Source organism: Neovison vison, chromosome 2 (genome assembly GCF_020171115.1).
Source record: "Neovison vison isolate M4711 chromosome 2, ASM_NN_V1, whole genome shotgun sequence".
NCBI lineage: Eukaryota > Metazoa > Chordata > Mammalia > Carnivora > Mustelidae > Neogale > Neogale vison.
The window spans coordinates 79,898,322-79,921,204 of NC_058092.1; the positions used below are offsets into that span (position 1 = coordinate 79,898,322).

Here is a 22,883-nt window from a genome sequence, read left to right on the forward strand (position 1 = left end):
GGTTACCTAAAAATACAGTCTTTTTAAAATATTTTTTACTTATGGGGCGCCTGGGTAGTTCAGTGGATTAAAGCTTCTGCCTTCAGCTCAGGTCATGATTCCAGGGCCCTGGGATCGAGTCCCGCATCAGGCTCTCTGCTCAGCAGGGAAGCCTGTTTCTTCCTCTCTCTCTTTCTCTCTCTCTCTCTCTTTCTGCCTGCCTCTCTGCCTACTTGTGATCTCTGTCAAATAAATAAATAAAATCTTAAAAACAAAATGTTAAATTTTTTTTTTTTACTTAGCACACAGTACAGTATTGGTTTTCTAGAGTAAAGATAAAATCTTAAAAAAAATTGTATTTATTTATATATAATTTGGACAAATGTTCCCAAACCTAACTGTATATCAAAATTCCTGGGTACCTAACTCCAGAGATTGATTCAGTAGTTCTGGGGTTGAGTCCTAGCAGTCATTAGTTTTTTTTTTTTTATTTAAAGATTTTATTTATTTATTTGACAGAGAGAGATCACAAGTAGGCAGAGAGGCAGGCAGAGAGAGAGAGGAGGAAGCAGGCTCCCTGCTGAGCAGAGAGCCTGATGTGGGACTCGATCCCAGGACCCTGAGATCATGACCTGAGCCGAAGGCAGCGGCTTAACCCACTGAGCCACCTAGGCGCCCCAGTCATTATTTTTTTTAAAAGCTCCTAAGGTGCTTCTTAACTAATGATCAGTGTTTGGGAATCTTCTCTTTGGACAGTTGATTCTCAAATGCTGGTCTCACAATAAACATTTCACAAATATTGCATAAATGAGAAAAATAAATACTACATGGTGTTTTTTAAAAATATAAGTTACTAATACTAATGTAAAGGACTGTCTTATTCTGAAATTATATTTTCCTTTGGGGGATTGTGTTAAATTAATTTCTTTTATAAAATGATGATAAGTGGAGGCAGTAATTTATAAATTTAATTTTTAAGTGTAAAGACATAAAACAAACCTAAGGTTGACAGTATTTTGTCATTTTCCAAATCTAATCTGAAATCGTGGTGGTCCATGAAATTCAGAAGTCCAGGAACCTCATGCTTTAGCGCAACTGCTGAGGTCAAGTAACAAACCCAGACAGTTTATCCAGGGGCCATTTTCCCCAGTTTGCCTTGGCTCCAGGTAGCCTCAGAACTACACCCCATGCTTTTTATAACTTGGAAACTTGGAAGTGTCTCTACAGTGGTACCTCATATTAAAAAATTTAATATGAATAAGTCCTTACTTTTTTTATGGATAACAGTGTTGATCATTAGACTGTGAGATAAATGAATTTTTAGTAATTAAAAAATTTAAATTTAAAAGTAGCAAAAATGTAATCAGCTACATTCATAGAAAAGTGAGAGAGTCAATACTTTTAGAGTTGACTGTTACCAAGAATTACAGTGTTAGGTTTAGGGCCCCTATCCATGCCAAGATTTGGATAGTTTATCTTTCAGCCTTTAGCAATTTTATGAAGGAGAATGAATTTCCCAAGTCAGGTGGACATAAATGTTACACAGAATTAGCCATTCAGAAATACCTGGGGCATGCTGAGATTTATATAGCAACTTTGAAAAATCCCAAAAATATTTCTTCTTAGGGGAAGTTTAATTTTGACTCAAGTTTTCTTTAATTCACACAGTCACATTGACAGGAAAGATAGTTGATGATTCAGATACATACTGAGGTTTGCTTTCCAAAAGGCAGCCCTTGAATCATACATCAAAATTTGTAATTCTTCTAAATCTATTTCACACTTCCCTAAGTTACTGCAGTTCTTCACAGTTAATGATTTTACTGAACTCGGGACCATTTAGCAAGGAGAAATAAGTAAACCTCTATTAGTCACGTGTTCACGCACACAATACCGGCCTGAGTCTGAATACAAATACAAATCATTAATGCTTTTGACTTTCCTGCAGTGTCAAATGCAAAGACTCCCAACTTTGTACCCTTCACAAACCACTTAACCTTTGAGAACACATTTCTTTCTGTACAAAAGAAGGATAATACCACTGACTTAAGAGGGTTGTGGGTGAGGATTAAATGAGATAGTGCACATAAACTTCCTCCATGCTTTGGGGTACTGGAGTATATATCCTTTCAACCATATTTATACATTCTTACTCCTGAACACTGGGGGCTCTACAAGTTGGGTCTCTCAGGATCTTTTAATTCGAAATCTTCCTAATTTATTTTATTTTATTTTTAAAAAGATTTTATTTGTTTATTTGACAGAGAGCACAAGCAGGGGAGTGGCAGGCAGAGGGAGAGGGAGAAGCAGGCTTCCCGCTGAGCAGGGAGCCTGACATGGGGCTCTATTCCAGGACTCTAGGATCATGACCCGAGCCGAAGGCACATGCCCAACTGACTGAGCCACCCTGGTGCCCCCAAATCCTCCTAATTTAAAGAAGCAGCTTATTAATCTCTCCAAGTTTCTACTTAATAAGTTTTCCAGACTGTATTTCGAGTCTTCCAGTTAGTGCAAGAGCAAATAATGGTTTAAAGTAGAACTGTTGAAAAAAAAAATCAAAATCCTGATTACTTTTGATGCATGTTACTAATAATCTTATCTGTGTTACCATAGAATCACTCCAGATAAATGCTGTAGTAGAAGTGCATAACTAATAAGTAGCTGAAGCTTCTCCTCTTTTGTTGTAGGTGTCTCTCTGTATTATAGAACAGACTTCTATTTCTTTTCTACATAAACAGTTAGATAGGCCTCAGTTTACATAGGCCTATATAAGATTTTGGCTAAAAATCTCAGTACTTGATTACTACTCTCTGAATATTTTAATGACAGCACACTTTAGATTCATTCATTAGCACTACCAGCCTGTCAATAATCATTTGGTATTAATACCATCAGAAAGAAAGACAGTATTGATGGCTGAAAAGATAAAGAATTTTTAAGAAGAGGGCGCTTGGGTGGCTCAGTGGGTTAAGCCGCTGCCTTTGGCTCAGGTCATGATCTCAGGGTCCTGGGATCGAGTCCTGCATCGGGCTCTCTGCTCAGCAGGGAGCCTGCTTCCCTCTCTCTCTCTCTCTCTCTGCCTGCCTCTCCATCTACTTGTGATTTCTCTCTGTCAAATAAATAAATAAAATCTTTAAAAAAAAAAAATTTTTAAGAAGAAAAATTCAGGAAACTAATGGACCGTTAATTATGGGATAAAATAACAATTCTCAAAGAAACTTAATCAATTTATTAAGTCATACTTACAACCCTGTAATTAATTGTATTCTGTGCTTAAATGAAGGCATAGTAAAGCTGAAGAGAAATTGAGATTCAAAATAGGTTTTTATCTCTGAGCTGGGAATACAACAAAGCAGACTGCTGTCCATTTATAATACCTTTTTAGCACTTTATTGTATTTCCTTGCCACCTGTGAATAAACAGTCTAATTCTGAATAACTTTTGGTCATTTTCCTCAGTCCTTTTCAGAAGTAGGAAGATAAATTGAGAGAAGAAAAAAGGAAAGTATTGGTATGTAAAATTTCAGTCTATTTCATTTGAATACAAATCTGCCAAAAAAACATAGTGCTAACTTGAAAGTTTTTTGTTTGCCTTGTTTCCAACTTTTCTTGGTTTCTAAATATGATGTAATTTCATAAACAAGTACAAGTTATTCCTTTTCTGTTGACTGTCATTTTGCTCTAGACATTAAAGGTCTAGGTAAGAATTTTAATAGTCTTTAAGCTTACTTTATAGATATAACACTTATTAGTACATTTTCATGTACAGTGTAAGGTTTACTCCAGTGCTGTTTTAGGAGTAAAAAGGGATCAATCTTAACAGGAAGTTTTTAAAAAAAAAACTCTGAAGTTCTATATTATTCACTTAGAGTACTATGTACGGTGATGGTATATGAAATGAAAGCTAGTATTAGCTACCTCACCTGCTCACAAACCAGTTTTTGAGGTTGAAATAAGAATCCTATAGAATCAGTATGGAAAGGGCAAGGTGGCCGTGTAAATTTAAAGTGGTATTCATAGTGCCTTTTTTTTTTTTAAGATTTTATTCATTTATTTGACAGAGATCACAAGTAGGCAGAGAGGCAGGCAGAGAGAGAGGAGGGGAAGCAGGCTCCCTGCTGAGCAGAGAGTCCGATGCGGGGCTTGAACCCAGGACCCTGGGATCATGACCAGAGCCGAAAGCAGAGGCTTTAACCCACTGAGCCACCCAGGTGCCCCCATAGTGCCTATTTTATGGTAACATACAAGAGAATTCATTTACTTGACCATTTCCTTTTTACTCAGCGCCTAACACCAATAATATAATTGCATTACATAAAAGAAAGAATAAAGAACTAAGTCATGTATGTTTTCTGAATATTCCTGCTTTTGGATCTTAGAGACTCTTGTGATTAGATTAATGTATAATTCGGGGCACCTGGCTGGCTCAGTGGGTTAAAGCTTCTGCCTTCGGCTCAGGGTCCTGGGATCAAGCCGTGCATCGGGCTCTCTGCTCAGCAGGGAGACTGCTTCCTCCTCTCTCTCTGCCGGCCTCTCTGCCTGCTTGTGATCTCTCTCTGTCAAATAAATAAATAAAATCTTTTTTTAAAAAAATGTATAATACTTTTGTATCATATAAAAATATACTTCAGTATTAACAATTACAATTTCTTGATTCTACAGATTAAAATTTTCTGATACGTTTAGGAAAATAAACCATAAAACTTCTGCCTGGGCCAGTTCTGCTTCTTCCAAATATAATAGAGCATATATAGATAAGCTAAATTATCTCAGTACTTAAACCATAATTTTATATGCTAGGAATAGTGTAAGGTCACTCTTTGGAGTTACTCCCATGAATATACATACCAACAACTAAGTTTAAATAATAAATATAGTCTTTGAGAGCATTTACTTACTTAAGTGTACTAATTTTTTTTTTTAAGATTTATATATTCTAGAGATAGGGCAAAGGGAGAGGGAGAGAGAGAACCTTAAGCCGGTTATCAGCTAAGTGAGGAGCCCTACATGGAGCTGACATGGGGCTTGATCTCAGGACCCAAGGTCATGACCTGAGCTGAAATCAAGAATCAGTCTCTCAATGGATTCAGCCATCCAGGTGCCTCCTAAGTGTACTAATTTGAAGGAACAAAACAGGAACAAGACATTTGTATCGTTAATTGAGCTCTGTTACCTTGGGCAAATAGCATAATCTTGGCTTCAGTTTTCTCATGTGTAAATAGAGAGGCTGACCTTTGATATCCCTTCTAGACGTATGATCTCTGGTTAGATTTCATATTTAAATTGTGCTCGCAGTTTTAAATTTGAGTATGAAATGGGGGAAAGGGGAAGAAGGCCAGGATAAAAAGGAGAATGAACTCAGGGGAAAGAAAACCAAGGAATCAAAGAGATTATATAAAGAAATGCGCTTAGTACTATTCTAGAGAATGTTCATATTAAAAATTTGAATGTTGTATACATAGGGACTGGTTCTTCTCTTGACCCTGCCTTTGTTAATCATGTTCTTTGGTCTCAGGACAGAGGAGAAAATATCTGCTCCAGGGGAATGATACTGTGTTACTGGTGTGAGGGTAGAGGAGTGGTGGCACAGAGTTGCCCAGGATAAAAGGTAGCAAGGACAGGATGAAAGTTGATGGGGCGCCTGAGTGGCTCAGTCTGTTAAACATCAGGTCATCATCTCAGGGTCCTGGAATTGAGTCCTGCATCAGGCTTCCTGCTTTGCAGGGATCCTGCTTCTCTCTCTCCCTGCCACTCACCCTGCTTGTATTCTCTCTCTCAAATAAATAAAATACTTTAAAAAAAAGGAAAAAAGCTGATGACCAGAGGATCTGAGCCAGGGCAAAAGAGTATAACGTAAAACTAGATTTAAAGTAGTTAATCTTATTCTGTAGTCTCAGCTTTACCCCTAAGAAACCACTGTATTACTGCGGGCTCAAGTTTGAGATTTGCGAAGCAGAGCAGTGCTAAACAAGAGGCTGAAGTGAAGCAAGTGAAAATCAGTAGGATCCTCAAATTACAAAGAACTGTGAAATGAGAGGGACAGGTGGGAAGATGGATCATCAATATGGATGTTATGGTATTGTCAGAAGTGATAGAATTAAAATAGATGTTAGATAATTTATAGGTGTAGTCCTTCGACCATTGTTACATAGACCAGATAACATTCTGATAGTATGTACATTTATTTTGGATTAGTAGAATAATTTTAAAGGTATTTTAAAAATTCATTTTTAAATGGATTTTTCTCCAGAGAATAGTTATATTGTAATTTAAATGTCTTGTAAATACAGTATTCATATGTTGTTTGCTTAAAGACATAAAATCTGTATGTTGATCACTTTTAGATACACAAATATGACCACAAAAAATTAACCATCACTGCAGTATTTAATTGTTCTGAGAATACTAGCCAATTAAGTTAAAGCGAAATTGTGATTATTTAATTTACTAACTCTCCTTCTCACTAAGTATGTTTTTGCTCACATTGTGTCCCTAGTGCCAAGCTTAGCACTCTTTCACTTGTTGAATAAATGAGTAATAATAGACACCAGTGCCAAGCACTGTGTTGAATGCTTTATATCATTTAGTGGTCTCATTTTGGAATCCTGTAATTATACCAGTTTTACAGTTGTGGAGCCTGAAGTTCAGAGGTCAAGAGATACTAAATAATACTATCTAGGTGGGGGGCACCTGGGTGGCTCAGCTGGCTAAGTGCCTGACTTTGGCTCAGGTCACGATCTTGGGGTCCCAGGATCCAGCTCTGTGTGGAGCCCCGCATTGGGCTCTGCATTCATCCAGGAGCCTGCGTGTCCCTCTCTCTCTGTCCCCCTTTCCCTCCTGTACTCATGGATGCTCATTCTGTCTGTCTGTCTGTCTGTCTGTCTCTCAAATAAATCAGTAGAATCTTAAGAAAAAAAAAATACTGCTCTGGGCAGGAGATGCAAAGAATTATAAATAGATCCTGCATTTAGAGCTTGTAGTCTACTGAAAGCTGAATAAATGCTTTAAGTGAACACTGGAAACATTAGTAGTCTATTTGTGTATAGTTATTGAAGTATTGATGTTTGGTCCGATATATCATGTGCTATTTTAATCTATTGATTTGCCACTATTTTTGTTAGTATAACACAGTTGCTTTGGAATCTAAAAAATATGAATCATTTGCATCTTGAGATGTAACCAGGTAGTTGTTTATGTACTCCACATTAGAATTTCAGGTTAAAGGTTAGTATTCTATAATTACATAATTTTCAAGAGGACATTGAAAATAATTGATAAAGTGTAACTCTGTAGCAAGAATAATTATAATTTAATTCAGAGATTATGAGCATGAAAGAACTAAAATGATGTATAGATAAATGTGTTGGAACCTCCATCTCTAAATGATGAAACTAAAGGAGATAAACACCAATCTACAAATGTTCCTTTGAAGTAAGAGCTATAACTTTTCTAACAGTAAAAACGATTTTGGTTCCTGTTGAAACAAAAGACAGTTCAAAAGATTTTCTCAAAAGCTTTTCAAGAGGTGAGATTACTTGAAGATTAAAGCATCACAGGAAACTATGTGATGGATATGTGGTGGTTGCTTGTAGCTATCTCCTCATTGCTGTCTTCAGGTAGAAAGTGTATCAGCAGCTGGAAAAATGCATAAAAATATACACAACAAAAAAAAATGCTGTTGACTCTTTCAGTGAAAGATTACTTTAAAAATGTCAAATGAAATTTTATCTTCAGGTGTCATAATTAAATGATCATCAGTTTATGTACTGTTCAGTTTATTTTAGAATATTTTTTATTAATATGCTAGTTTATGTTAAAAATAACCCTATGTTTTACATTGTTTTGTAAATTTGTTGTGAAAGTTGCCATTTTGTGATGTTTAGTGTTGTATTTATAAAAATATATTTGTAGTCTATATTTTAATATTTTTAAAAAATTTTAGAGAGAGGGAGAGCTTGCACATGTAGGGAAGAGGGGCAAAGGGTGAAAGAGAGGAAGAAGAATTTCAAGCAGGCAAGGCATGGAGTGAGATGTGGGCCTTGATTTTAGCACCTTTTACCAGGTGCCCCCCATAGTCTATATTTTAAATGCTTTAGTTTCACTGATTTTTTTTTTCGCCTATTTTTTTTTTTTTAAGGCATTATAAATAGTGAACACTTCAGAATACTGGTATTAAAACAAATGTTTCTATTGTAAATGAAGTAAATGCCAAAATAATATTGGTATTGGTATTAAAATTAGTATTTTAGTATTAAATAAATTTTGAAAATGTTTTCTTTTTCTTTTTTTAAAGATTTTATTTATTTATTTATTTGACAGATCGCAAGTAGGCAGAGAGGCAGGCAGAGAGAGAAGGGGAAGCAGGCTCTCTGCTGTGCAGAGAGCCTGATGTGGGGCTCGATCCCAGGACCCTGGGATCATGACCTGAGCCGAAGGCAGAGGCTTTAACCCACTGAGCCACCCAGGCGCCCCGAAAATGTTTTCTTAGTAGAAACTACATATTCGTTATCATTTGGAGGGGCACCTGGGTGGCTCAGTTGATAAACCAGCTGCCTTCGGCTCAGGTCATGATCCCGGAGTCCTGGGATTGAGTCCCACATTGGGCTCCCAACTCCATGGGGAGTCTGCTTCTCCCTTTGACCTTCTCCCCTCTCATGTTCTCTCTTACTCGCTTTCTCTGAAATAAATAAATAAAATCTTTTAAAAACATTAAACTACATATTCATTGCATACATTCTTTTGCATGTTGGGTATATTTTGCCATGCCTGGGTGGCTCAGTGGGTTAAGCCGCTGCCTTCGGCTCGGGTCATGATCTCAGGGTCCTGGGATCAAGGCCCGCATCGGGCTCTCTGCTCAGCGGGGAGCCTGCTTCCTCCTTTCTCTCTGCCTGCCTCTCTGCCTGCTTGTGATCTCTGTCTGTCAAATAAATAAATAAAATCTTTAAAAAAAAAAAAATAATTGAAAAAAATGTACTGCATAAGCTGTACCTTAGAGATTTGGGTATTTGTATTTGTTATTTTATTTCTTATTTCTCGGTGGTTTTTTGTTTTTTGTTTTTTGGTGATCTCTACCCAGTGTAAGGCTCAAACTCACGACCCTAAATCAAGAGTCACATGCTTTTCTGAATTTGGTTATTTTAGAAGTATATAGGTTAGGGATTTTAAAATTTTGTCACTTTTTTTTTTTTTTTTTTTTTTTTTTAAGATTTTATTTCACAGACTGAGATCACAAGTAGGCAGAGGCAGGCATAGAGAGAGGGAGCCTGCTCGACAGGGAGCCTGCTTCGGGGCTTGATCCCAGGACCCTGGGGTCCTGACCCGAGCCAAAGGCAGAGGCTTTAACCCACTGAGCCACATAGGCGCCCCATAAAATTTTGTCCCTTTTCTGAAAATATTTTGTATCAAGTTGGTTTTATGTGCTCTTTAGAAATCTGTAGCTTATAATGATGTACTCTGTGGTGACTAACATAATATGAAAAAATTGTAACTTAAACCCTTCAATTGTGACTTACCAAAGAATCCTATCATTTGCTTCCTTTGTGCACATAGTGAGTTATTCAGAAATTAACCAGATGTTTTTCTTTCTGATGGCCACTTTTAATTTTTTAAATTTTAATTCTGGTATAATTAACATATAGTGATTATTATTTTCAGGTATACAGTATAGTGATTCAGCAGTTCCATACATTATTCAGTGCTCATCATGATAAGCTCATTATCAGGGAGCTTCAACTATTTCACCCACTCCCTTCACCTACCAAACCCTGTGGTAACCATCAGTTTTCTGTATTAAAGAGTCCGTTTTTTGGTTGTGTCTCTTATTTTTTTGTTCGTTTTGTTCCTTAAATTGCATTTATGAGTGAAATCATTTGTCTTTTTTTTTTTAAGATTTTATTTATTTATTTGACAGGCAGTAGTAGGCAAGTAGGCAGAGAGGCAGGCAGAGAGAGAGGGGAGGAAGCAGGCTCCCTGCTGAGCAAAGAGCCTGATGTGGGGCTCTATCCCAGGACTCCAGGATCATGACCTGAGCCGAAGGCAGAGGCTTTAACCCACTGAACCACCCAGGTGCCCCGAAATCATTTGTCTTTTATTGACCTATTTCATTGAGCATTTTACCCTTTAGATCCATCCATGTAGTTACAGATGGCAAAATTTTCAATCTTTTTTAAGACTGAATAATACATTTGTGTGTGTGTATACACACCACAACAGTTCATCCATTTATCAGTGGACAGTTGGGCTGCTTCCATAATTTGGCTATTGCAGATAATGCTGCAGTAAACATAAGGATGCTTATATCTTTTCCAAATTAATATTTTTGTACTCTGGGTAAAGACCCAAGGTGGAGTTACTGGATTATATAGTAATTCTATTTTCAATTTTTTGAGGAACCTCCGCCTAGTTTTACATAGTGGCTATACTGGTTTGCATTCCCACCAGCCGTGCACGAGGATTCCTTTTCTTTCACGTCCTCACCAGCATTTGTTTTTCTTGTGTTTTGATTTTAGTAATTTAGGTAGGTGTGAGGTAATATCTCATTTGTGGCTTTGAATTGCATTTCCCTGGTGATGAGTTCCATTGAGCATCTTTTCGTGTGTCTGTTTGCCATCTGAATGTCTTCTTTGGAGAAATGACTGTTCATGTCTTCTGCCTATTTTTAATTAGATTATTTTATTTTTTGGTGTTATTTTAAGTTCTTTTTATATTTTGGATACTCTTTGTCAGATACATCATTTGCAGATATCTTCATCGATTCAGTAGGTTGCCTTTAGTTTCCTTGATTGTTTCCTTCACTGTGCATAAGTTTTTTATTTTGATATAGTCCCAATAGTATATTTTTAATTTTGTTTCCCTTGCCTCAGAAGATATATCTAGAAAGAAGTTGCTGTGGCCAGTGTCAGAAATTTTTGCCTGTGCTGTTTTCAAGGATTCTTGTGGTTTTAGGTCTCACATTTAGGTCTTTAATCCATTTTGAGTTTATATTTGTGTATGGTTTAAGTAAGTGGTGCAGTTTCATTCTTTTGCATGTAGCTGACCAGTTTTTCCAACACCATTGTTGAAGAGACTTTTTTCCTGTTGCGTATTCTTGCCACCTCCTAAAGATTAATTGACCATATAATTGTGGGTATATTTCTGGGCTTTCTGTTCTGTTGATCTGTGGGTCTGTTTTTGTTCTAGTACCATACTGATTACTACAGCTTTGTAATATAACTTGATGTCTGAAATCGTGATACTTTGGTTTTTTCTTTTTCAAAATTGCTTTGGCTATCCAGGGTCTTCTGTGGTTGCATACAAATTTTAGAATTATTTGTTAAAGTTACATGAAAAAAAGTTGTTGGTATTTTGATAGGGCTTGCATTAAATCTGTAGATTGCTTTGGGTGGGGTAGTATGGACATTTTAACATTATTATATTAAATGCATTATTATAAAGCATGAACTGTCTTTCCATTTGCTCTCTGCTCAGTAGGGAGCCTGCTTCCTCCTCTCTCTGCCTGCCTCTCTGCCTACTTGTGATCTCTGTCAAGTAAATAAATAAAATCTTTAAAAAAAAAAAAAAATCAACATTGAAGCCAGAGTGATCTGTTTAAGAATCTGAGTCCTGGCAGGCTCATGCTCAAGAACCTCCACTGTGTTTTCATCTCAATCAGTGTTAAAGCCCATGTCCTTATGGTGGAAGGTAGAGCTCGTGCAATTCTGACCCCATACATTTCCCATTTTAACTTCTACTTTTCCCTATTTTCATTCCTCTGTAGCTTGCTTATTCAGCTTCTTACTCTTCTAAAATACATCAAGCATTTGTAGGCTCAGGGTCTTAAACATTTTAACAACTAAACCTGAAATTGCACTCATTCTTCAGGTAGGCAGAAGCACTAAAGTTGTAGATAGTGTATCCAAAGTAATAAGCAGGAGGGCAGAATAAAAGCACATAAGTGTTCATGGTAAAAATAGAGTTGGAGAATGATGAATTATCTTCTGATTGTGTCTTTTAGTCAGGTAGGAAGCAAGGTTATTGGTTGAAAGAGAAATGGATAGGAAGTGGTGTAAATTTAAACTGAAAGGGTATAAGATAGTTGGCTGGGATAATGGGATGGTGAATGGGTTCAGGCTAAGTAGTATTTACGCCTTTTGAGTTAGTAAGCACACATTTTCAAAGGATGACCAGTCAGTGTGGTTGTTTGGTTGGTTCCTCTGCCTTGTCTGTCTGTCGTTTCTTCCCATCCCACCTTTTTCCAGCAGCACGAGGAAGGATTGGTAGAGTTAAGTATAAAACCAGTGTTGAAATTTGGCAAAGCAAGAGAGGGCAAAGACACTTGAAGCTATTTGGATGGAGTGATTACATAGTGATGGCTTATGGAATCCAGGCTGTGTCAAGATGGAAATGAAGACAGGAGGGGGATGGGCAGTAGAAATTGTCAGAATCAGTGGATTGAAGTCTCTGTGGGGTCAAAAATTACTGGCCCTGGGGTACCTGGCTGGCTCAGTCAGTAGAACATGTGATTCTTGATTTCCGGGTAGAGAGTTCAAGCCCCATGTTGGGTGTAGAGGTTACTTAAAAAAAAAAAAAAAGGCAAAACAAAAACAAAAAAATAAAAAAACCAACCAAAAGTTATTGGCTTTGGAGTACTGGAGTTTGTGAGTTGGCAGAGAGGATTAACCATCTGAGAATTAAAGTCTTGGAATTTATTGGAGGAGGAGATGATTATAGTTATTGCTAATAATAATGGGGATGACCATTGGAATGAGTTGCTGAAAAAGAGTGGAAGAGAAAGTAGTAGGAAGAGAAATAAGAAGTAAAATAATGTGCACTAGGTATTGGAAGAATTATCTATAGAGATTTTGAAGTTACTGAAAGCTTAATTTTAGTTGAAGGGACGCCTGGGTGGCTCAGTTGGTTAAGCAGCTGCCTTCAGCTCGGGTCATGATCCCAGCGTCCTGGGATCCCCGAGTCCCACATCAGGCTCCTTGCTCAGCAGGGAGCCTGCTTCTCCCTCTGACTCTGCCTGCCACTCTGTCTGCCTGTGCTCGCTCTCGCTCGCTCGCTCTCGCTCTGACAAATAAATAAAATCTTAAAAAAAAATTTAGTTGAAATTTAAATGGTAATAGGTAAGTTTTCCAGATATACAAGTTTGCATCCATTTTTTAAAGAACAGGGGGCATCTGGGTGGCTCAGTCAGTTAAGTGGCTAACTCTTGATTTCGGCTCAGGTCATGACCTTGGGGTCCTGGGATTGAGCACTGCATCAGGCTCCTTGCTCAGTGGGGAGTCTGCTTGAGGATTTTCTTTCTCCCCCTTCCCTTTCCCACCCATTTGCTCTCTCTCACTCAAATAAATTTATCTTTAAAAAAAAAAAAACCCCACCCATTAAAACCACAAGGAAACAAATCAAATAATTAAGTTGTTCATTTGAAAATTAAAATATTCCTGTTTACTTTGGGGGTAGATGTTGTCTCTGAATTACAAATTGATTTTTTAGTTCCACGAGGCTTAAAAAATGTTTCTAGTTTCATATGAATCCAAGAATGAGAAAAGTCAGTTGTGTTAGATCTTAAGAATGTTTTTGGTAGTACTTTGGTATTCAGAAGTGCTGGAGAAACTTTGGCAGAAAGTCAGAGCTATAGAGTAAGCCCAAACTGGGACAACAAAGTCATTATTCTGCTTTTTAGTGAAGAAAGTTTTTTTTAAATAGTCATGACCCTTGGTGCTTTACCAAAAGTACTTTATTGGGACTTCATTTGGATGCAAGGCTGTGTCAAAGTAATTAGAAAAACAAGGATTGAATATAAAATAGTGACTTCTGAAAAAAATTATAACACTTTGTGATGCATACTTATTTTTAATTAAATTGCATTAAAGCTATAATTTTATAGATAAAAGTAAGGCGACTGAGTAAATTTAGTATTTATTATTTCATCACTATACAGTAGAACCTTGGAGCAACATATAATTCGTTTGATTTATGCTGAATAGTGTGGACATTTAGTTGGGTGATGCCAACTTTAATTTAGGGTGTTTCCCTTGTGTTCCCAAATGAATAATGTAAAATAACTTTAAACATTTTACAGAATTAAAAAAACAGTACTTGAAGGAAACAGAAAGTAATAGTTTTCTTGAATTTAAATATGAGATAGCATTTAATTAGGGCATACCACTGAGGGGAGAGAGCACATTTCACAGAAGCTGTGTAAGGATGAATGTGTTAGAAAAGGAAGTGAGGGGTTAATGAAGGCAAGGAGGTGGAAGAAGTTGACTGTGTTAGTAATCTAGAGTAAATCCATAGAAAATATAGTAATGCTAAACGTAGAGAGAATGGCGGGGGGATAAAGATGAATTGCCTCTTTTGATAAAAGGGCAGTTTGATAACTTTATTTATTTGTAATCCATAGGTGGTTTCAGAATACTGGTTAATTTCTTTAGTTTGTTTTGAGCATTTCCAGACATTTTCCACTATATAGTCCAAGGTATTTGCTGGCATGGACTGGGGAGAAATGTGGTCTCAGGCTTTGAAACTGAATGGATTAGAGGGTGTTACCAATGATCCCATAAGGCTTTATGATTGATTCCTTTCTTTTTTCTTTTTTTTTTTTTTAAGATTTTATTTATTTATTTATTTGTCAGGGAGAGAGCGAGAGAGAGAGATTGATTTTATTTATTTATTTATTTATTTGTCAGGGAGGGGGGAGAGAGAAAGTCTGAGCTTTAGCTTCCCACTTTTCCTTTCTGGGAGAAAGTTCTTTGTTGAGAGTTTTTCAGTTTGAGAGCGAATTTAATTTATAATAGGAAATCTTAATAATATTCCAGTTAAGTTCACTGGGCAGTGTATTTTCTTGCTGTTTTCAAGTCTACTTTGGAAGCCAAGTGATAATGAAAAACTTTTGTGAAAGAGTAGAATTGGAGTAGTAATACCAAACTGTGGTAGCCAGATGAATTCTATCTGTGCTATTTAGGTAGAATTTACCTTTACAAGTAGAATTTTAAAATGATTTAAGGTAGGGAAAGGGATAAAAAGCAAAAAGACTTGGAGATGATTTATTTGTAAATAATGAATCCTGTTAAACCATAGGTGATTTAGAAAAAGAAGAATAGTTAGAGATAATAGAAAAGAATGATTTTTGAACATTTATCAACATTATAGACTTTCGATATGGGAGAGGGAGAAAGCACCAAGTTATTAGTCAATCTGGAGATTATTTTTGAAGGCTAGGAAGTGATGGTTTCTTAAGCAGCAGGTAGAAAGGAGTATCTTGAGGATTGAAAGAGTTTTGCAGGACAGTGATACTTTGTGATGTATTAGTTTCATGTTTACTGCATTGTAGTAAACATCATCATAACCCTATTGAGGTGTGTGATAGGACTCCCATTTTAAGATGGACAAAGTTCAGAGAACCATGGCGACTTGCCACATCTGGTAAATGCAGAGCCCAGAATCTGAACCTCAGTATATTTTATTTTATTTAGCTTCATTGGGTACCTGCTATAGTGCCAGGCCTCTAGTGCCTTTGGAGTTCAGAGTTGAATGATACGTGGTTTCTGCCCTCAACAGAGTATGGCAAGTAAATAAGATAGTAATTTTTAAACTTCTGCACCGCGAAGGAAACAACCAACAAAACTAAAATGGCAACCTACTGAATGGGAAAAGATATTTGTAAATGACCTATCCCATAAATGGTTAGTATACAAAATATATGAAGAACTTACAAATCTCAGTGCCTTGGAAATTAATAATCCAATGAAAAATGGGCAGAAGATGTAGAAGAAGATGTAGAAGAAGAACTACAGATGGTTAACAGATACATGAAGAGATGCTTAAAATCGGTGATCATCAGGGAAATGCAAATCAAAACTATGGTTATCCCCTCACATCTGTCAGAATGGCTAAAATCAACAACACATGAAGCAATAGGTGTTGGCGAGCATGTGGCAAAAAGGGAACCCAGAACCCTCTTGTAATGTTTGTGGGAATTTAAACTGGTGCAGCCACTGTGGAAAACAATATGGAGGTTCCTCAAAAAGTTAAAAATAGAGCTATCCTATGATCCAGCAATTACACCCAAAGAATACAAAAATACTAATTCAAAAGGATACATGAAACCTGATGTTTATAGCAGCATTATCTGCAATGGCCAAATTATGGAAACAGCCCAAGTGTCCTTTGATGAATGGGTAAAGAAGTTGTGGGGTGTGTGTGTGTGTGTGTACACATACACAAAAAAGCCATAAAAACCGAAATCTTGCCATTTGCAGCAACATGGGTGGAGACAGTATTCTGAGTGAAACAAGTCAATCAGAGAAGGATAGATACCATATGATTTCACTCATACGTAGAATTTAAGAAACAAAACAAGCAAAGGTGAAAAAGGAGGCGGGGAGAGAGAGAAAGGCAAACCTAGAAACTGGACCCTTAATCGTAGAGAACAAAGTGATAGTTACTGGAAGTGAGGTGAGTGGGGGGTTGGTGGAATAGGTGATATGGGGATTTAGGAGCGCACTTGCTGTGATGAGCATTGAGTGATGTATGGAAGTGCTGAGTTATTGTATATCTGAAACTAGTAATTACACTGTGCGTTAATTATTTGGAATTTAAATAAGAACTTAAGGAAAAGATCGTAACCTTTGGGAGTCTTGGAGACCCAGAGAAAGACCAACACACCCAGTCTGAGAATTTTGGATCATTTTCTGGAAGCCATAGTGCCTGAACTAAATCTCAAAGGAGGAGTAAGAAACAGTAAATTGTAAAGAGGTGACCACGGGAGGGTGTTGCATCTAGGGGAAACCACGTAGGTAAAAGCATTTAGACATAAAGTTGTGTGAATTATGCTAAGAAGTTTAGCATTTATAACCTATTTCTCTGTAGATCTAAAATAGGTGCGGACGCCTGGGTGGCTCAGTAGGTTAAAGCCTCTGCCTTCCGCTCAGGTCGTGATTCCAGGGTCCTGGGATCGAGTCCCTCATTGGGCTCTCTGCTCAGCGGGGAGGCTGCTTCCCCCTCTCTCTCTGCCTGCCTCTCTGACTATTTGTGATCTCTTGTCTGTCAAATAAATAAATAAAATCTTAAAAAATAAAATAATGAGGTGGGTAGAGAACAGAAGAGCCTAGGTTTTTTTCCTTTTAGACCTCATTGCTTTTCTGAATAAATATCAGAAGCTGATTAAAATATTTGTGGATACAATTGTAGACTTTTCAGTGTGTTTTCACCTTCTTTTCCAGGATCAGTTCGACAGCTTAGACAAGCATACACAATGGGGAATTGACTTCCTGGAAAGATATGCCAAATTTGTTAAAGAGAGGATAGAAATTGAACAGAACTACGCAAAACAATTGAGGTAAGTTAAAGATTTTTCAGTTTTCAGAAATGAAATTATATTTTTTTAAGTAGTTGAGTATTAGATAAATGTAAATTCTGTGGCGTTTTTTGGGTCAGAATTTGACTGAATTAGGTAACTGATTTTTTAAATCATCAATTTAATTGAATCATTTCTAGTACCACAAGATATATTGGCTAACTAGATCATGAATAGACATCATTCCAGAAGCATTTTAAAATCCTAAAATCAGGAAGCAAAATGCTAGGAAAAAGAAATACCTGAGTAATATAATTTTTCCCTGTAACTTTTTGCTTTAGTAATCTTTCAGAAGCATTGAAGATTTCTTCAGTTTCTCAGATCTTCAGAGTTTCTATACCTTGGAAATCAAGTGTGTTGAGCTCCGTTTCTAACAAAAATTAGATATATATTACTGATGAAAGTGATGTTGGAGTAGGTGTTAGAAGATAATAATTTTAAAGGGAAAATTTTAGCCTTAAAGCAGATGGAATTTATCTTAAGATTTTGTTCAAGTGGAAAATCATTGTTAGACTACAATTTGACAGTTTTTGCTAGAACTTAATAAAAATGATGCTTGAGGGGCAGAGGGAGAGAGAATCTCAAGCCGACTCTACACAGAGTGCAGAGCGCAACACAGGACTCGCTCTCACAACCCTGAGGTGAGGGCCTGAGCTGAAATGGAGAGTTGTCCCTTAACCAACTGTGCCACCAAAGTGCCTCAAGTTTCCAAGTTTTTCAATGGAAGTGAGAAGAAATAGAGACCATGCCCTGATGGTGGTATGAAGTGGCAATAAAGGAAAAGTTTAATATATTATAAAAAAGAATGAAAACAGTATTTCCAATATCAAAAAGTACCTTGTCAGTAAGGGAATGATGAAAAATACTATGAAATATGCAGTTTAAACAAATTGTGTGTAGCAGGATAAACTTAAAAGGCTATTCAGTCCATCAGTGTAAAAAGCAAGTTTCGTAGAACTGAATGTACAGCAAGATCTCCTTGTTCGCTCAAGTTTGTTTATACAGTAATATATAAAAATTGTATGTATTGTGAAGAGATCTAGAATATACCCCACATTGTTTTATAGTGGTTATCCCTGGGGAATGGGAGTGGGATTTAAGGGAAGGAACTTAAATCACTTATTACTTAGACTTTTGAATTACTGAAGGCTTTTCAATGATTATATATTATTTTTATAGTTTAAAACACTTGTTCTTAAGCTAAGAAGATACATTCAAAAGAAAATTCTGTCACAAATGCTTAAATAAAAATTGGTAATTTATAAAGTAAACTTCAGCAATCTGGAATCTCTGGATTCAAGGGTTTCAGGGAAGGCCAAGGTTGAACTAGAGTAATAGGACTAATTGCAGATTTCTTTGCCTTTCTGTTATGTGACTGAAAATGATAATAACCATTGTAATTTTCACGTGTCAAAATTGATTTGAACACCACTTCATTGAAGCAAGGGTGGCTAGAACCCACAATTACATGATATGGAAAATAAAATTTTATAGTGAGAAAGTAGGCTTTATTATGTATAGATGTGTAGATCAGTGATTTGCATCTTTCTTCTGTCTCAGCATACTAAAGAAATTTGGCACATTTCCATTTTAACAGTGCCTCTCCAGGGTAGTGATTTTCAATAAAAGGCAGGATTATTGGAAGGTGCTGAGGAATTCCAGTAAGGAAGAATTGGGAGTAGGCACGTGTAACTTGAGACCACTACTCCCTTCCCTCCTTCTATATTGAGATTTGCTCCTTTGGCTGAATACTTAGTAAATGATTGAATTATCAGCTGCTCTTTATAGTATCTGTTTGTTCAAAGGGAAGAAGTTTGCCTTGTTTATTTCCTCTTCTTTAATGGGAAAAATTCTTTTGGTTAACTCCCTCCTGTTTTGCTACTACAGAAGACAGTATCTTTCATAGTGAGGCAGCCTTTTTTTCCTCCTAAATAACTATATTCAGACTGTTGTACATTTACATTTTAGGTATGTTGTAAGATTAAAATTTGTCAGTCTTTAGTACCTTCAGTTTATTTTCTTTATCCCTTTTGTCTGTTTTGATGGTTCTGGTTTAACTTTATTTTGATTTTTGGTATTGATTGATTTTGGTGGTGGTTTGAGGATAGGAATAAATAGAAAATAAAGCATCTATCCACTCATGGAGGCAGAGATAATCAAACCGTTGATTTTAATTGATGATATATGATGAATTTGGGTTGCTTGTAAGATGCTTTTTGGTTTGCAGGGCATAAAAAACTGAAGTCGGTCATTCTTTTAATAAACTTACACTATTTGTATGGCAGAGATTAAAATTTGTTTAGTAAAATAAGCTGACATGATAGGTATGTATCATTTTATATTATTTATTTTTTAAGATTTATTTTTTTGAGAGAGTGAGTGAGTGGGAGGGTACGAGCATGGGGGGCAAGGGCACACTGAGCATGAAGCCTGATGCAAGGCTTGATCCCAGGACCCTGAGATCATGACCTGAGCTGAAACCAAGAGTTGGATGCTTAACTGGCTGTGCCAACCAGGTGCTCCATTTTATTTTTTTCTAGTAAAGATTAAAATTACAATATTAAGTTCCATCATAGAGATTGCTCTATGAAATTATATTCCCCTACTTCCACCCCAGACCATTCCTTTTTGGTTCAAATGCGGCAGTGTGGTATACCAGAAGAGAAATAGATTGGGCGACAGAACTTAAAGCTACTTTTATTTTAACTAGAACAGAAATCTCCAAATTCCTTTTGATCTTATGTTCTGTACCAATGCCAAGCCTGGCCAGCATAAGCTGGTACTTTGAGAGCTGGGTGATTATAATTTGAATGAATAAATAGTTAAATGGTCTGTATTTCAGTTTAGTTTAGAAATTAGGTTCTCTGGGGGCACCTGGGTGGCTCAGTTGGTTAAGCAGCTGCCTTCGGCTCGGGTCATGATCCCAGGGTTCTGGGATTGAGCCCCGTGTTGGGTTCCCTGCTCCACAGAGAGTCTGCTTCTCCCTACCCCTCTACTGCTCTGCCTGCTTGTGTGTTCTCTCTCTCTCTGTCAAATAAATAAATAAAATAAAATAAAATTTAAAAAAAGAAATTAGGATCTCTGGTCATATGCTGAACCTTGTACAAAGTGCTTTCTGTCCGTTCTAGAGTTTTTGTCATGTACATCATTGTGATAAAGTTGTTCTACTAAGAGCTGTCCTAAGTATTTAGGGTAGGCTTAGATACTAAATAATCCAAATAAAACTGGTTTTTATTTTCTATTTAGTCTTTACTTTCTCATGCCTCTTTATCAGAATTTTCTATTTCTTTCTCACTTTGTTTAGTCTCTCAAGAACCCAGAGAGCTCATCTTAGTATTTATTTGGTGAAAGTGGAGATTACTCTATCTTTAAAAAAAAAAAAAAAAAGATTTTATTTATTTATTTGAGAGAGAGCACATGTGAGAGAGCACAAGTAGGGGGAGTGGCAGGCAGAGGAAGAAGCAGCAGCATGCTCCCCACTAAACATTGAGCCCCACATAGGGCTTGATCCCAGGACCCTGGGATCATGACCTGAGCTGAATGCACACACTTAACTTTACTTTAATTATTATTATTATTATTTTTAAATTTATTTGACACAGAGATAGAGATCTCAAGTAAGCAGAGAGGCAGTCAGAGGGAGAGGGGGAAGCAGGCTCTCTACTGAGCAGAGAGCCCAATGCGGGATTTGATCCCAGGACCCTGGAGTCCATGATCTGAGCCAAAGGCAGAGGCTTAACCCACTGTGAGCCACCCAGGCACCCCTACTTTATTATTTTTGATTTATTTATTTTAGAGAGAACATGTGTGAGGGGGGGCCCGGGGAGAGGTGGATGGAGAGAGACTCTCAAGTAGATTCCCCGCTGAGCCCCGAGCCCTAGTGGGTCTCAGTCTCATGACCCTGTGTCATCATGACCTGCGTCAAAACCAAGAATCCACCCTTAAGAGACTGAGCCACCCAGGTGCACCTAAAGTGGAGATTACTTTTATTCTTTGGTTAGCTGTTGTTTAACTCTCTTCTGATGTGGTCACTTCTGAGTTTTTGATCAACTGCGTAGTAAACCCTAACAGTGCCATTTGGATAGAGGCAGGAAGAACTATTCCCTATATTTGGGGGTTTAGATGAACTTTCTTCATAGAATTAGAGCCTGTGGAAATTCTTTCATTTCTATTGATCTCCAGTAATCACTGAGCTTTCCTGAATACATATATCTCAGTGTCTGTATTGGATGATTTATTGGCTAAATAATTGTGCTTCTTAATTCTAAAATATCATCACCTACTTCTTAAATGTAAACTTCCCAGGGCTCCTGGGTGACTCAGTTGGTTAAGTGTCTGGCTTTGACTCAGATCATGATCCTGGGGTCCTGGGATCCAGCCAAGCCTCAGACTCCCTACTCCGCAGGGACCTTAATTCTCCTCCTCCCTCTTCTGCTCCCTCCTGCCAGTCCTCTCTCTCTCAAATAAGTAAATAAGGTATTTAAAAAAATAAATGTAAACTTTGCAAAGAAAAGAGATTTTTGTTTGTTCTTTGTACTGCTTCTAGAGTAGTGCCTGGCACAGAGCAAGCACTTTTTTCTGTATTTACTGAACACTTAGGTAGTGTTTAATGTCTCAGCGCTGTTCTAGTGCTTTTACGCATACTAATATGTTTTGTTTTCATAAAAACCCAGTGAGATGTCAGTATTATTTTAAAGCTTAGGAAACTTGAGTTACAGAGAGGTGAAGAAAGTTAGCTGGATTCAGACTAGCTGCTAAGTCTGGGCTCTTGATAGTACATCATGCTGCTTCAGCAGAGGGAGAATGACTAATTCTCTGTTAAGGATTTTTTTTTCCTATCACCAGTGCCTAGTATCACTGACAGATCTTTGGATCTATTTTACTAGAGAGTATAATAAATTATTTAAAAACTATATAACATAGTCTTTACAACTAACACATCTACTTATAATGTTACAGGTAACAGAAATTTGATTAAAATGTAAGTTAAATTATGCACTTCATAAATTTAGATCTAGTTTTATGTTTTCCATAAAGATAAGAATAGGTTGGAAAAAAAGGTTAACACCTTAGAAGTCCTTCTTCCTTTTAAGAGAATTTTTTTCATTAAGGGAAAAAAAACCTTTCAAGAAGCCCTGTTTATTTTCATTTCCTTCTTGAGATTTAAGAATACTTTTGAGGGTACCTGGGTGGCTCAGTCAGTTAAGGGTCCTGGTATTGAGCCCCTCATCTGCTGGGCTCCCTGTTTACCAGGGAGGCTGCTTCTCCCTCTCTCTTCCTGTCCCTCTCCCTGATTGTGCTTTTCTCTCGCTCTCTCTTTCTCTCTCCCGTAAATAGAAATCTTTAAAGAAAAGAATACTTCTGGGTGTTTTTAAAATTTATGTAAAAAGTGTTTTTTTAATTATGAGAATTTAAGATAAATAATACTTTTTACTTTTATTGTTCCTATAACCTGTTATAAATTGGTGTGAGGGATAGCATAATGTTACTTTAGTTCTCTCTGAGTCTTAACTCTCAGCTCTTTTCTCCTGATGACTTAGAGAGCAAACACCATGACAGCTGGA

At 37.0% G+C, this 22,883-nt stretch overlaps 1 protein-coding gene across 3 annotated transcripts in view; it reads left to right on the forward strand.

The window, feature by feature from the left end:
- The window catches only part of FNBP1L (formin binding protein 1 like), a 99,954-nt gene that overhangs the window by 23,438 nt on the left and 53,633 nt on the right, over positions 1 to 22,883 (forward strand). For all 3 annotated transcript variants that reach the window (XM_044238709.1, XM_044238707.1, XM_044238708.1), the window contains exon 2: positions 17,186 to 17,301. In XM_044238709.1, coding sequence (XP_044094644.1) covers positions 17,186 to 17,301 — 116 coding nt within the window. The remainder of the gene's footprint in view (positions 1 to 17,185; positions 17,302 to 22,883) is intronic.